Source organism: Pseudochaenichthys georgianus, chromosome 3 (assembly GCF_902827115.2).
Source record: "Pseudochaenichthys georgianus chromosome 3, fPseGeo1.2, whole genome shotgun sequence".
Taxonomy (NCBI): Eukaryota; Metazoa; Chordata; class Actinopteri; order Perciformes; family Channichthyidae; genus Pseudochaenichthys; species Pseudochaenichthys georgianus.
Window position 1 is genome coordinate 50,771,000 of NC_047505.1, and position 16,355 is coordinate 50,787,354.

General features: G+C 43.5%; 2 protein-coding genes across 2 annotated transcripts in view; one reads left to right on the forward strand and one right to left on the reverse strand.

Annotated features, from left to right (window-relative positions):
• Nucleotides 1-1,301: 1,301 nt before the first annotated feature.
• On the forward strand, nt 1,302-2,806 carry ss18l2 (ss18, like 2). The gene is made up of 4 exons (XM_034109456.2): nt 1,302-1,482; nt 1,775-1,851; nt 2,419-2,503; nt 2,595-2,806. The coding sequence occupies exons 1-4, from the start codon at nt 1,414-1,416 to the stop codon at nt 2,646-2,648; spliced, it is 285 nt and encodes a 94-aa protein (XP_033965347.1). The 5' UTR covers nt 1,302-1,413; the 3' UTR covers nt 2,649-2,806.
• An 88-nt stretch (nt 2,807-2,894) lies between these two features.
• The window catches only part of garre1 (granule associated Rac and RHOG effector 1), a 44,062-nt gene continuing 30,601 nt past the window's right edge, over nt 2,895-16,355 (reverse strand). Inside the window, exons 8-13 of the mRNA XM_071202731.1 lie at nt 15,224-15,349; nt 13,887-14,917; nt 11,616-11,781; nt 10,930-11,067; nt 10,660-10,735; nt 2,895-4,806 (exon numbers count right to left, since the gene is read on the reverse strand). Of these exons, the coding sequence (XP_071058832.1) occupies nt 4,438-4,806; nt 10,660-10,735; nt 10,930-11,067; nt 11,616-11,781; nt 13,887-14,917; nt 15,224-15,349 (1,906 nt within the window). The 3' untranslated portion in view covers nt 2,895-4,437. The remainder of the gene's footprint in view (nt 4,807-10,659; nt 10,736-10,929; nt 11,068-11,615; nt 11,782-13,886; nt 14,918-15,223; nt 15,350-16,355) is intronic.

Here is a 16,355-nt window from a genome sequence, read left to right on the forward strand (position 1 = left end):
GCTTTCACCAGTGTTTATTTTGTCCCGATTTTTTAACAAAGCTGTTTCTCTGATCTTAAAGGGGACCTATCATGCAAAATGCACTTTTTGATGTCTTTTATACATAATTGTGTCCCCGGTGTGTCAGGGAACTCACGCAGCATCAGCAAATAAAACCCTCTCTCTTTTCCTCCGTACCCAAATCTCTAAAAACTCCGTAATATCTGAAATGTGGACCCACGGCCCAATCAGGAAGTTGCTATCAGAAACAATGCCCGACTGTTTCGGATGTAATATGGTCGGTGTTCACAATAGCATCGCTAACACTCAGAGCTAACCTGTACTGGAGAGCATGTGTGTGAAGAAGCAGGAAGTAAAAAGGAGCTCACCTTGTGGTATAACCGGCATGAGAGAAAACCTTTGAGCTCCAGACTGTTTCAGATCCTTGATAATCCATGATATGGCGTTTCATCACCGCAGCATTTAGTTTAGACGGTAGCTGCCGGGTCCCGCATGAGCTCAGCCCCCTCCTTTTACATTTTTTTTTAAAGCTTTATATCCCAAAATCAGCACTTTTGAAACAGGAAGTGAAATAGAGGGATATGAGGCGTGGCAGAATGGGTGATCTGTTTGGTTTTTTGAGCAAAACACTTCATAGACATGTTTTCTATATCTGAGACCTATGCTATTGCCTAAACATAGCATGATAGGTGCACAGATAACACTGGGGTCCTCTGAGGGCTCACTGCTGCTCCTGGGTCAGTGTTGATGAATCAGCCTGATGGTGGCACAAGAGGGCGGTTCATGGAGGGTTCAACATGCAAAAGGTTATCCTCCAGGGACACAATGTGCTTGGTAATTGTAAGTATATCTTGACTAGTATTATGTTAATAAATGAAGCCTGCATGTGGTGCTTGCTTAAAAAGACATGCCACTTTCTACTTTGAGAGGGGAATGTTTAACTTCACTAAAATGACTTAGAATTACTCATATTCTCTGAAACTATTGATGTACAAAATAAAGTGTAAAATGCATCGATAAGCTCCTTTTCCCGTTTTTTTAATAGTTTGAATTAACCTTCTGATTGTTACAATGTACAACAATTGGTTGGACGAACATAGCTTTTTGTACTTTTAGTGTGTATAATTCATTATAGCAGTCACATGCGCAATAAAGCGTTGATTACTTTTACTTTTAATAAGTTACGTACATTATCCTTATTATAGTAACAATTTCTCAAGAGTTATTAAGCCACTAAGTAAATAGTAAACAGGGTTGAGTGTTGTGTTGCTATACTGCAGCTCTCCAGCAGGTGGCGGAGGTACATCAAGATTAACTCTGCCTTCTAACAAAACACGCGAAGAAGAAGAGGAACCAGCGGTCGGTCTGCAGCAAACATAAACAAGTGATACAAATAACACCAGCTACAACAAAATGTCGATTGTTTTTGTGCCGAAGAAACTACGAGGGAAGGCTAAAGTAAACCAAGAAACCATACAGAGGGTAAGACGCCCAGAAAAGGGTTTTTAAACGAAGCGGCTAACTAGCTGTTAGCTCCCCGTACATTACCTATGGTGTTAGCATTAGCAGCTAATTAGCCTCTAGCTATCACCACTTGGTTGTTTACAATTCATACAAAACGAAACCAGCATTAATTAGTGCTGTTCGGTGGGAAAATGTGAGCTTATAAACACACGGGATTTATTATCATGTACTGTTGCTAACATCTATTATAATTCATAGTTCTCTTCTGGTATGTGGGTAACGTTGTTATATATTTCGTTTTGATTTACAGTTGCTGGATGAAAACGACCAGTTAATAAGATGCATCACTGAATACATGCAGAAAGGCCGAGCGGTGGAGTGTGTTCAGTAAGTCAAACTAATCCTAGAGTTAAGGTGTTTTAGTAGAACCGAGATCATCTACTTAAACCTAAGTGTCCCCACTATGCAGCCACACGTTATTTTAAGTAGTTACATTATAACATATTATTGGATTATAAATATCAGTACTGGAATAAATCCTCAGATATGCTTGAATACAAGTAGTACAATAGTTGTGTAAACAAAGTCTGTTATAAGTAAAGGTATTTATCAAGTAAATCGTACATGTATACATACATGTGCAAATTTGTATCCGTCACACTATTTATATTAGTTTCTTATTATTGCGGAAACATATTAGTTGTATTTTAGGATTATAGCTTCTACCAATAAAGTACATTTTTATAATTTGTGTACGGTTGTGTGGTTTACTTTACCATATAGCAATGAATTGTATTTAATATGCTTATCAAAGATTTAAAAAAATCTATCAGCAGTTAACCAGGAACATTAGAGCTAAGTGAAAAGTAGAAATCTGCATTACATTGTAAGTTCTAGAGAGTATTGTTATCTGTGTAGTTTCTGATGTTTCAGCTGCGGATTTTATTTTAACAGATATCAACAGATCCTGCACCGAAACATTGTGTATTTGGCCACCATCGCTGACGCCAGCCCAGACAACACGCCTCCTCCTACTAATGTAAAGACAAGCTTCACACTTCACCAATACAGTAATGATATCAATGGTATTATTATTATTCCTAATACTCTGTTATTGTTTCTGTTTCCAGGCGACGTCTAATGAAACCTCGACGACAACTGTGAACGGACGAGGAGGGTCGTAGAAAACATGGGAATCCTTCGACATCATGTCTTCTGTAATGTTATGCATGTCAGATACCTAAGACATGCTATATTTCATTTCTTCGTTATATGGACAATTCTGTGAATTGAAAATGTTATTTTTTTTAATGAGTTGAACATTAAAAATATTTTCTATTTACGCTGTCTTGGTTCAGTTGGTATCAATGCACACGACGAAGACAAAGACAATGTGAGCAACCTTTCAACAGAAAAACTACAAAGACACATTTTAATTGCAAGTCATTTTTATTCGTTTTTTGCATTGCTGGTACACTTGGAAAGATTCAGTTGCCAGCTCAAGAGAACAAGAAGCAACATAAGCCAAGCAGTCCCCTTCATATCGTCTATCAGGGCAACATGTTTTTATTATTTTATTTTTTTTGTAGAAGCCACTAGTAAACCATTTGACACAGCTGAGAAGCTAACAGTTACAGTCCAAGGTCTGTAACGAGTTCTTTAAAAAAGGCTGCGACAGTTAGGGAGAAAACACAGACAGAAAGCAACAAACCCTATATCTTGATTGTGCAAAGCACATTAACTATAAAAAGATATATATTTATATGTATATACAGCAAACAATTCTCTGTAAACATGTTAAGTATGTTAGTTTTCTGAAAACATGGTGTCATTTCATAAATACAGGCAACATTGGCATCCGCAAACATCACAAAAAGATAACATTCTGGGCTTTTAAATGCAGCCCGTTGCCATAGAAACCGCAGAAACAAGGGCTCGAAAGCGCCCTCATCACACAATGTTTTAGTGTCGCGCTTGGCATATTTGGTAACCTTTATAGATAGATGGTGTAGTTCAACTCTGTAGGAAAAGAATGTGCTTGTTCACATATTGGGAGGTGGGAAATAATGTTTTATGTCATATGCCTAGAAGAATACTAACATACAGTAATGGTATAACATGTAAGAAAATACAAAAATAAGATTAATACTGTCAATAATTGTACAAGAAAAATATTGTATTATTAAACGGAAGAAAAAAAAGAGTTAGGTATATGGGAGTTAGTGTCAATCTGGAGCAAACAACTGCCAATGAGATGAGGAGGTGAATGTGTGAAGGAGGTCCCTAAAGCTCTCGTCCAATCGGGCGTGACTTCACGGTTTAATCAATCTCTCGTCTCTTCAGCTCCATTCACCTTCTGAACAACGCTTTGGTTGGGAAGTGCTATCATACCAACATGGCACAGTTACTGCTAGAACTCTTGACTCCGGTCAGTTGCTGAAAAAGTAGTGTATATATATATCTCTCAAATTACACCTCCGCAGTGACTTACTATATTTATGCTGAGCCTGCTCAAAGCCTCTTAATAAAAAGAACTACATATTTATATTTCAGTATTTTACAAGCTATGAAACAGTAGATGGTAGCTGTACTCTGAGTCATCTTGCGTGAGATTTGGCAGTTACAGCTATGTAGACACAGTATATTTATTATGGGCAAAATGAGAGCATTTCAAGCCCCCTTGTAACCCCCTCATTTCCACACACACACACGTTCAGCTGCAGAAGCAAGTGGGTGAGTGCGTCTCCAGCTCTTGTCTGAGGGCGACAGACAGAGAAACGACCACTGCCAGCATGCACCTGTCGTAGTTAAAACATGGGCGAAAAACTTCAAAATACGCCTCCTTTTTTCTCAAAATGGGGGATGTTGACATGGAAAAATATAGATACAAAAATGTTTAGCCAGTGTGTTTACTTTATTCTGCCTCTGAGGCTTTGACATCTTCCAATTTAAGGGGGCTGGGGGGGGCAGAGATCAGTACTGGTGGAGGTAAGAGGGCCTGTGCTCGTGTTTCAGGGGGAAGGATTTGAAGCCCTTGGTCATGGGTTTGTTGTGTTGTTGTTGCTGCTGCTGCTGTTGTTGTTGTTGCTGTTGTTGCTGCTGCTGCTGCTGCTGGGTGAAGGGGAAGCCAGAGGAGATGCCAGAGGAGATGCCAGAGGAGGGGGGGCAGTCTCCGGCGGTAGACCACACCGGAGACTGGAGCATCTGCATGGAGTCGCTCCACTGGGAGGAGGGGGGGGGGAGGTTCATCTGGTACAGGGAGGAGCTGGGGTTGGGCATGGTGTTGGTGTGGGTGGAGTGTTGCCATGGAGCTTTGGGGGGCCAGGTCTTAGTTTTGCTGTCCTGTGGGGGCCGAAGAACAAGTTCAGAAAGTTAGTAAACTTTCAAGATTTCACTCGTCTCAAAGTTAGGACTTTAAAGGTCCCCTATTATTATTATTATTATTCATATTATTACAGGTCTCAGATATATACAGAGCCCGTCTCTGATTGGCTGAAACACCAAACAGATCATTGCAGCATTACCCATAATGCCCTCTGTTTCAGCCCTGTTTCCAAAGTGCTGATTCTCTGTCTGTTACTTCAGATGAAAACATGATAAGGTGGGGGGGGGGGGGGGGGGGGGGGGGGGTTACCTTGGTGCTGATTGGCTAATGGTTACTCAAGACAACACATCATTATGACATCATAAAGTGGCCAAAATCTGATCAGCTCATTTTCAGACAGGTTTTTATAGAAATGGATCAAAAAGAGAGAGAATCTTTGTTCCTGAAACTTTCAGAGTCTCTTTCCACAGAGGGGACACATGTTGATGAAGAAGAGACATGAAGAAGAGGGGACACATGCTGATGTAGAAGAGACATGGAGAAGAGGGGACACATGTTGATGGAGAAGAGACATGAAGAAGAGGGGACACATGTTGATGTAGAAGAGACATCAAGAAGAGGGGACACATGTTGATGTAGAAGAGACATGAAGAAGAGGGGACACATGTTGATGTAGAAGAGACATGAAGAAGAGGGGACACATGTTGATGTAGAAGAGACATCGAAGAAGAGGGGACACATGTTGATGTAGAAGAGACATGAAGAAGAGGGGACACATGTTGATGAGAAGAGACATGAAGAAGAGGGGACACATGTTGATGTAGAAGAGACATGAGAAGAGGGGACACATGTTGATAGTAGAAGAGACGTGAGAAGAGGGGACACATGTTGATGTAGAAGAGACATGAAGAAGAGGGGACACATGTTGATGTAGAAGAGACATGAAGAAGAGGGGACACATGTTGATGTAGAAGAGACATGGAGAAGAGGGGACACATGTTGATGGAGAAGAGACATGAAGAAGAGGGGACACATGTTGATGTAGAAGAGACATGCAGAAGAGGGGACACATGTTGATGTAGAAGAGGACATGAAGAAGATGGGACACATGTTGATGTAGAAGAGACATGAAGAAGAGGGGACACATGTTGATGTAGAAGAGACATGAAGAAGAAGGGGACACATGTTGATGTAGAAGAGACATGAAGAAGAGGGGACACATGTGATGAAGAAGAGACATGAAGAAGAGGGGACACATGCTGATGTAGAAGAGACATGGAAGAAGAGGGGACACATGCTGATGTAGAAGAGACATGAAGAAGAGGGGACACATGTTGATGTAGAAGAGACATGAAGAAGAGGGGACACATGTTGATGTAGAAGAGACATGGAGAAGAGGGGACACATGTTGATGTAGAAGAGACATGAAGAAGAGGGGACACATGTTGATGTAGAAGAGACATGAAGAAGAGGGGACACATGTTGATGTAGAAGAGACATTGAGAAGAGGGGACACATGTTGATGGAGAAGAGACATGAAGAAGTGGGGACACATGTTGATGTAGAAGAGACATGAAGAAGAGGGGACACATGTTGATGTAGAAGAGACATGAAGAAGAGGGGACACATGTTGATGTAGAAGAGACATGAAGAAGAGGGGACACATGTTGATGTAGAAGAGACATGAAGAAGAGGGGACACATGTTTGATGTAGAAGAGACATCAAGAAGAGGGGACACATGTTGATGTAGAAGAGGACATGAAGAAGAGGGGGACACATGTTGATGTAGAAGAGACATGAAGAAGAGGGGACACATGTTTGATGTAGAAGAGACATGAAGAAGAGGGGGGACACATGTTGATGTAGAAGAGACATGGAGAAGAGGGGACACATGTTGATGAAGAAAGAGACATGAAGAAGAGGGGACACATGTTGATGTAGAAGAGACATGAAGAAGAGGGGACACATGTTGATGTAGAAGAGACATGGAGAAGAGGGGGACACATGTTGATGGAGAAGAGACATGAAGAAGAGGGGACACATGTTGATGTAGAAGAGACATCAAGAAGAGGGGACACATGTTGATGTAGAAGAGACATGAAGAAGAGGGGACACATGTTGATGTAGAAGAGACATGAAGAAGAGGGGACACATGTTGATGTAGAAGAGACATCAAGAAGAGGGGACACATGTTGATGTAGAAGAGACATGAAGAAGAAGGGGACACATGTTGATGTAGAAGAGACATGAAGAAGAGGGGACACATGTTGATGTAGAAGAGACATGAAGAAGAGGGGACACATGTTGATATAGAAGAGACGTGGAGAAGAGGGGACACATGTTGATGAAGAAGAGACATGAAGAAGAGGGGACACATGTTGATGTAGAAGAGACATGAAGAAGAGGGGACACATGTTGATGTAGAAGAGACATGGAGAAGAGGGGACACATGTTGATGGAGAAGAGACATGAAGAAGAGGGGACACATGTTGATGTAGAAGAGACATCAAGAAGAGGGGACACATGTTGATGTAGAAGAGACATGAAGAAGAGGGGACACATGTTGATGTAGAAGAGACATGAAGAAGAGGGGACACATGTTGATGTAGAAGAGACATGAAGAAGAGGGGACACATGTTGATGTAGAAGAGACATGAAGAAGAGGGGACACATGTTGATGAAGAAGAGACATGAAGAAGAGGGGACACATGCTGATGTAGAAGAGACATGGAGAAGAGGGGACACATGTTGATGTAGAAGAGACATGAAGAAGAGGGGACACATGTTGATGTAGAAGAGACATGAAGAAGAGGGGACACATGTTGATGTAGAAGAGACAGTGAAGAAGAGGGGACACATGTTGATGTAGAAGAGACATGAAGAAGAGGGGACACATGTTGATGTAGAAGAGACATGAAGAAGAGGGGACACATGTTGATGTAGAAGAGACATGAAGAAGAGGGGACACATGTTGATGTAGAAGAGACATGAAGAAGTAGGGGACACATGTTGATGTAGAAGAGACATGAAGAAGAGGGGACACATGTTGATGTAGAAGAGACATGAAGAAGAGGGGACACATGTTGATGTAGAAGAGACATGAAGAAGAGGGGACACATGTTGATGTAGAAGAGACATGAAGAAGAGGGGACACATGTTGATGTAGAAGAGACATCAAGAAGAGGGGACACATGTTGATGTAGAAGAGACATGAAGAAGAGGGGACACATGTTGATGTAGAAGAGACATGAAGAAGAGGGGACACATGTTGATGTAGAAGAGACATGAAGAAGAGGGGACACATGTTGATGTAGAAGAGACATGGAGAAGAGGGGACACATGTTGATGAAGAAGAGACATGAAGAAGAGGGGACACATGTTGATGTAGAAGAGACATGAAGAAGAGGGGACACATGTTGATGTAGAAGAGACATGGAGAAGAGGGGACACATGTTGATGGAGAAGAGACATGAAGAAGAGGGGACACATGTTGATGTAGAAGAGACATCAAGAAGAGGGGACACATGTTGATGTAGAAGAGACATGAAGAAGAGGGGACACATGTTGATGTAGAAGAGACATGAAGAAGAGGGGACACATGTTGATGTAGAAGAGACATGAAGAAGAGGGGACACATGTTGATGTAGAAGAGACATGAAGAAGAGGGGACACATGTTGATGTAGAAGAGACATGAAGAAGAGGGGACACATGTTGATGTAGAAGAGACATGAAGAAGAGGGGACACATGTTGATGTAGAAGAGACATGAAGAAGAGGGGACACATGTTGATGTAGAAGAGACATGCAAGAAGAGGGGACACATGTTGATGTAGAAGAGACATGAAGAAGAGGGGACACATGTTGATGTAGAAGAGACATGAAGAAGAGGGGACACATGTTGATATAGAAGAGACATGAAGAAGAGGGGACACATGTTGATGTAGAAGAGACATGAAGAAGAGGGGACACATGTTGATGTAGAAGAGACATGAAGAAGAGGGGACACATGGTGATGTAGAAGAGACACGAAGAAGAGGGGACACATGTTGATGGAGAAGAGACATGAAGAAGAGGGGACACATGTTGATGTAGAAGAGACATCAAGAAGAGGGGACACATGTTGATGTAGAAGAGACATCAAGAAGAGGGGACACATGTTGATGTAGAAGAGACATGAAGAAGAGGGGACACATGTTGATGTAGAAGAGACATGAAGAAGAGGGGACACATGTTGATGTAGAAGAGACATGAAGAAGAGGGGACACATGTTGATGTAGAAGAGACATGGAGAAGAGGGGACACATGTTGATGAGAAGAGACATGAAGAAGAGGGGACACATGTTGATGTAGAAGAGACATGAAGAAGAGGGGACACATGTTGATGTAGAAGAGACATCAAGAAGAGGGGACACATGTTGATGTAGAAGAGACATGGAGAAGAGGGGACACATGTTGATGGAGAAGAGACATGAAGAAGAGGGGACACATGTTGATATAGAAGAGACGTGAAGAAGAGGGGACACATGTTGATGTAGAAGAGACATGAAGAAGAGGGGACACATGTTGATGTAGAAGAGACATGAAGAAGAGGGGACACATGTTGATGTAGAAGAGACATGAAGAAGAGGGGACACATGTTGATGTAGAAGAGACACTGAAGAAGAGGGGACACATGTTGATGTAGAAGAGACGGTGAAGAAGAGGGGACACATGTTGATGTAGAAGAGACATGAAGAAGAGGGGACACATGTTGATGTAGAAGAGACATGAAGAAGAGGGGACACATGTTGATGTAGAAGAGACATGAAGAAGAGGGGACACATGTTGATGTAGAAGAGACATGAAGAAGAGGGGACACATGTTGATGTAGAAGAGACATGAAGAAGAGGGGACACATGGTGATGTAGAAGAGACATGAAGAAGAGGGGACACATGTTGATGTAGAAGAGACATGAAGAAGAGGGGACACATGGTGATGTAGAAGAGACGTGAAGAAGAGGGGACACATGTTGATGTAGAAGAGACATGAAGAAGAGGGGACACATGTTGATGTAGAAGAGACATGAAGAAGAGGGGACACATGGTGATGTAGAAGAGACGTGAAGAAGAGGGGACACATGTTGATGTAGAAGAGACATGAAGAAGAGGGGACACATGTTGATGTAGAAGAGACATGAAGAAGAGGGGACACATGTTGATGTAGAAGAGACATGAAGAAGAGGGGACACATGTTGATGTAGAAGAGACATGGAAGAAGAGGGGACACATGGTGATGAAGAAGAGACGTGAAGAAGTGGGTTTTGCATAACAGAAGCCCTCTAACATTCCTCCCTGGTGCTTTTAGAGCGATTTGCTTTAATTATATTTGAAAGAACATGCCAGAAACTATTTGCTGCTCTTTTCACAGCTAAACAAATACACATTAGGACTGAGCTCTGCTCCGCAACGTTTATCTGTCCGCAAGACAACAACATTTAACTCAAACCTGCGGAGGGCGTGAAGCACAGGCAGAAGAAAAAACTATTTCATTTTGGAGCGGGTCAGAGTCACGGGGCGGAACATAAATGGCGTTTCACTTTCCTCAAGATTAATCACTTCATATTTTGATAGTGGAATAATCAGTTTTAAAAATAAAAAAAGTGAGAAAATGCCTCTTGATTGTTCAAATCTGGGGCCTGTATTAAAGTAAACTGAACATCTCAAAGTTTTGGATACAAAAGTATTCAAAGACTTGATGTTGGGCTTTGGGGACACTTCTAAGAACATTGTAAATTGTGAAAAATGTCATAGAAGCAACGAACAATGGAGAAAATAATCAACAGGTTATCCATGAAAACAGCAATGTATGGGGGGGGGGGTAATACATTACCTGGGTATCATCGCTGAGGTGATGCAGCGGGGGGGAGGGCAGGGTGCAAACCTCAGGCTCTCCACAGCTGTGTTTCCTGAGACATTAAACTTTATTAGCACTCACACCGTGCACAGATAAATGGCCCAGTGTCACAAATCACAATTGTCTCGGATCACAAATCAACAAACATGAATGGTAATGTAAACACAACAACAAACATATCTGAGAATATAGTAAAATGACGAGATACATGTGAAGATACCAATGAATGGGTACAAACAGTTTTACCTCCTCTGTTTGACCGCTGCCACCAGGTCGGGTCCGGAGAACATGGAGAACAAACTGTCCCCGTTGGCAGAAGACGTCTCGTCGCTGGAGCTGGCCGAGTCGCCCTGATTGGCCGACCAGCTGCTGTTCACCGCCTCCCTGAGGACACAGAGAGAGAGAGGAGTTAGGGACATATTTCAGAAAGAGAAAGGATGATATTGACCGAACACAGGTGTAGCATTTCATTTAATTATATATCAAACTTGTGCATCCCCCCCCCCCCCCCCCCAACTCAAAAATGTTGTATTTGTTATTCGACGCATTTTTGAGCGCCTTGGTTAAATGCATCATTTCAATTCAAGGCTTTTATTGTCATGTGTCCATCGTCATAGCTACAGTGTAGTTGAACATCTGAGGTTACCGGCTCCTCCAACAGTACAATAGTTAAGATAGTTCAAGTAACGCAAATAAAATAGGAGAGAAATAAGAGTCTACAGGTAATTGGAATATGATATTAGATAAATAATGTGTAAGTTGCAGACAGGTGAAGGTTCTTTCAAAAGTTGTTATGGCCGGTGGGATGAAACTGTCCCCGAGTCTGGTGGTCTTATATTTTATATTTGATGACATACAAGTGTCTTTTTTTAGAGCAATGGAAATGCAAACTCTTCTCCTGTACAGCAGTGTGTGATGGATGAGGAACCCACCCCTCGCTGTAGTACTCTGGGTGGGACCAGGTCCTGTGCTGCTCTTCAGCCATTGGCCAGTTGCTGCGTGTGTTGCTAGGGCGACGGATGTGCTGCACCTGCCGTTTCTGCTGCATGGCCTGACTGACGCCGGCCACGTAACGAGCAAACTCCGGGTCTGAACCCACTGAGAGGGGGGGGGGGAGAAGAGAGAGAGAGAGAGAGAGAGAGAGAGAAGAGAGAGAGAGAGAGAGAAAACACACGGTGAGTTTCTGACACAGCTCTTCTCATTGGCTCCTGAAGCTCCATCTCTCGGCCAGACTGTCGAATGAGCAGAAACATCACAAAGGCTGTGAGTCAGCTCCGGCACAATGGGTTGGAGTGCGATGCAAAGAGTCGGCTGCTCTGTGCACACGGCTTCTGACCCCGGAGGACATCGGCAGAAAGCGTCAGAGAAAACAGCTGCTGAGCTATATTCATTATCCTACTCAGATCGGGGTCAGAGGTTTGAAATGTGCTGGGTGGTCAGAAGATGGGATATAAATACATTGCATTACCGCACTGAAAGGCTGAGGCACAGCGATGAAGCTATTCTGGGCTCCAACCCGAGCAGAATTAATGTCAAATCAATGTGGAGCTCTAAGAATAAACCAAATACTTCCACGACAGATGGTTGAAGTTCGTGGAGTTGTTTATTTATTATCGGCTACAAGGATATGATATAAATGTTAGTTTAATCCGTCTTTGTTTTGTTTTCTGTGTCTCTAGCGTGTCGAGAGAAGGAACATATCGGATCATTTACATTATAAAATCTAATGTTTATTATTAAGATGAGAATATTTCATTTTGTCAATAACACATTTATCTTCAGCACCGATATGTGAGCCTCCCTCCTAGATCTGGAACATGTAGGCAACAGACTAAAGTACTGACCCTAACAGACTAAGGTACTGACCCTAACAGACTAAGGTACTGACCCTAACAGACTAAAGTACTGACCCTAACAGACTAAGGTACTGACCCCAACAGACTAAAGTACTGACCCTAACAGACTAAGGTACTGACCCTAACAGACTAAGGTACTGACCCTAACAGACTAAAGTACTGACCCTAACAGACTAAGGTACTGACCCCAACAAACTAAAGTACTGACCCTAACAGACTAAGGTACTGACCCTAACAGACTAAGGTACTGACCCTAACAGACTAAAGTACTGACCCTAACAGACTAAGGTACTGACCCCAACAGACTAAAGTACTGACCCTAACAGACTAAGGTACTGACCCTAACAGACTAAGGTACTGACCCTAACAGACTAAGGTACTGACCCTAACAGACTAAAGTACTGACCCTAATGGCGCATTTCCACTACAGCGCGGTTTAAGCGTTTTTGGTTGGCGTAGTTCCGGCTAGCGGGTACTATTTCGCAGTTTTTCTGGCCCCATAAAATCGAGGTTCTTTCCGGGCCAACAACCAGGCTGAGTCGGGCTGAGCATGCTAAACTAGAGAGAGAGAGAGAGAATCGCTGGCAAGGGGGCTACAACTTCAACAAGATGAACATATTTGACCGTGATTTAATTGTAATACACGTTTCAAAATGATGCCGAAGTAACAACACACTGATACCGGTTAGTAACAACCATGAATTAATGCTTTGCCAAGTCTGCAGACAGACGGCAGGCGAACAACCTTTCAAAATGCGTGTTTTCTGAATGGAGATCGGATCGATCAGGCTAAGCTAACGTTGTATATGCTCCGACCGTCCACACTCACAACAACGGCCTACAGACATAAAGTCCCCCTTGTGGGAATACATTATTTACTTATTTATTGTCATTCTATGAACTATTTATCGAGTCAGATCTGTGTGCGTTCTTCCTGTGTGCTCCTGCCTGTGAACACGAGCTGCTCATCACATCTTCTCCATGGTGGTATGTTTGTGTTTTCATCATGTTCTGTTGCTTTTACCTCTTACAATGTTTAACTAATTGTACTGTGTCCTTGGGTGTCATGAAAGGCGCTTTAAATAAAATGTATTATTATTATTTCAGATCCGTGAAGCTATTTCCGTAGACTCCTTTAAAAGCACGACTCTCTTCGCATCTGTCTTCCTTGTCCACTAATATCCATCGCCTAGTTCCCGTTCATCATCAGCATGCCTTCAGTCACATGCTTTTATCACATGGCAATACTTCTCGGGGCTATAATAAATGTTGATTTGATTATGATTATAACCAATTGCCCCTTGCTGGATGAATAAAGTTGATTCATTGATTGAAGAGATTTGTCACCTGCTGGGTCGAAGGGCAGCGTGTCCCCCAGGACCCCGAACACCCCCTCGCTCTGGTCCCTGTTGGGCCAGGTATTGTTTCGGGGCCCCTGAGGCTTCTGGCCCAGCATCTCCGACATCACGCTGTCCATGTAGGTGCTGACCAGGCCCAGGCTGTACAGGTCTGAGCTGAGGTCAGGCAGAGCGGGGGACCCCCACTGCCCGATGGGACCCAGGGGGGAGAGGCCTCCTGGGGGGCCCTGCTGAGGAGGAGGGGGCTGCTGATTGGAGGAGCCGCCGAGCCACTTACTGGGAGCTCTCTGCTGGGGGGGGAGGACCTGGGGAGGGGTCTGCTGCTGAGGGGGGGGAGGCTGCTGCTGCTGACTGATGGGCTGCAGGAGGTGCTGGTAGTACTGCATGGCCTGGGGGGAGGGCTGCGGAGGAGGGGGTTGTTGTTGTTGGGGAAGAGGAGGCTGCTGTTGTTGTTGTTGTTGCTGCTGCTGCTGCTTCTGTGGAAGTTGGGGTTGAGTGGGGGGCTGCAGGTTGCTATGGGAGACAGATTGAGATGTGGGTGGGACTCCGCTGGGGGGCTTCAGCTCAGCGGGGTTAGCAGACGCCACAGAGTTCCTCCTCTTCACCAGGGGGGACGCCTGCTGGGACTTCCCCATGTTGAACCCTGACAGGAAGTCGATGACGTCCTGCATCTCCTGGTCGGTGGGCAGGTTCATGCCCTGGTCTTCGAGGCCGTTGGGCAGCTGCGAGGGGTCGGGGGGGCCGGGCAGGTTGCTCAGCTGCAGGATCCCCAGGCCCTTTGACTTGTCCTCAGAGCTGCTGCTCAGCATGCTGCGGGACGGGGTGCTGGGGATGGAGTAGCTGCCCCCGCTGTTGGAGCTGGACGAGACCTTCTTGGTGAACTTGGAGGTCAGCTTGGAGATCGATTTGGGTAAACCGCTGGAGGTCTTGGAGCAGGGGCCGGGGGGCAGGTCCACCTGGACGTTGAAGTCAGGGGTCTCACGCTGCAGCTGGAGCTGGATGGTGGGCAGCGACTGCTCTCTGATGGAGGGAGGAGAGAGAAGAGGTTAATAGGGTTTATTGATGAACTTATTAAATCAGAATTAGAAAGATAGACATATGTTAACATGGCTTTCCAATTCTATACACATGGCTCAACGGATCAATTCATAGACTGCTTCCTTTTAGATTTTGAAATCACGCTAAAATAAAAATACTTTTTCAAGTTAAAAGATGTAAGGTTGTTTGCTCCCCCCCCAAGAATCAGATTTAACAAATACTTTACACATCACTTGTACAGAAATGTGTATTTAATGGATGTTTATTATAATTTAAAGTTTCACTCACTTCCTCTCCTTCCACCTGTTGATGTCGAACACCGCGGTGTACAGAACGTCCACCAGACCCAGAGTCTTCTCCGGATCCAAGCTCCGCTGCAGCAGAGACATCGTGGCCGGGTCCTCCTTCAGACACCTGAACACACACACACACACACAACATGATGAGACAGGAAATACAAATACAAACAATGTATTGCATACAAATGATATGAAGACTCCACACTCCATGTTGGGATCAACAACATAAACCGAAGGGCATCCTTGGAGGACATTTGAACATCCGTAGCCTCACACCTAAAGCTGATCAAGTCTATCATCTTCTTCATGATTCAATTTAGATTTTCTCTGAGTGGATAAAACATTTAATTTCATCACTGGACTATCTGACCACAACTTAATATTAATATCCAGAACCACTCTTACAAACTTCTGGAACAACTAAGAATACCAAAAAAAGAATTTGCAAACTTTGAGCAAGCTGTGCCACACACTGACTGGGAAAGTTTGCTAACTGGGAGCAGTGTAGAAACAGACCAAGCTACATGATTTAGTGCAGATGTTCTCCAGAAAAATGAAAAGTGGAAAAAACTAAAACAATGCACTTCCTTGGTTCCATACGGACATGTTGAACTTGATGAAGGAAAGAGACTTTGCACTGAAAACTAAATTAACTACTGACAGGTTTACTTCATTACGTAACAAAGTAACTCAAACGATCAGAAAGGCAAAGCCAACTTCTTCAGAACAATAATTAAAGAGGCAAAAGGTAACACTAAAATAATTTGGGAACAGATTACCAACTTACTGGGATCAAGCACAGGCCAAAAGAGAAAAAGGAAAAGAGAGAGGGTTTTATTTTCTGACGCTGCGTGAGTTCCCCGACGCACCGGGGACACGTATGTAGGTATAAAAGACATCACAAAGTGCATTTTGCATGATAGGTCCCCTTTAAATGTGTAAACTGTCTTTGCTCGCTTAAACTCTGCTGTCTGTGAAAACCACATGATCAAATATTGAATGCAACTGGACCTGGGACCCAATCTAAATGAGGTTCATGGGTCATATTTGTCAACAAAAACGGCACCTGTTTCGGTTTTGTAAGAATACCTGTCTGTACCGACTATCCAGGGAAAGGTCAG

Excerpts from the sequence above, each read along its gene's own strand:
- ss18l2 (XM_034109456.2), top strand. The coding sequence starts at position 1,414 with ATGTCGATTGTTTTTGTGCCGAAGAAACTACGAGGGAAGGCTAAAGTA. Across the intron at positions 1,483-1,774 it reads ACCAAGAAACCATACAGAGG|TTGCTGGATGAAAACGACCA; the intron begins GTAAGACGCCCA and ends TTTGATTTACAG. Across the intron at positions 2,504-2,594 it reads ACACGCCTCCTCCTACTAAT|GCGACGTCTAATGAAACCTC; the intron begins GTAAAGACAAGC and ends TTCTGTTTCCAG.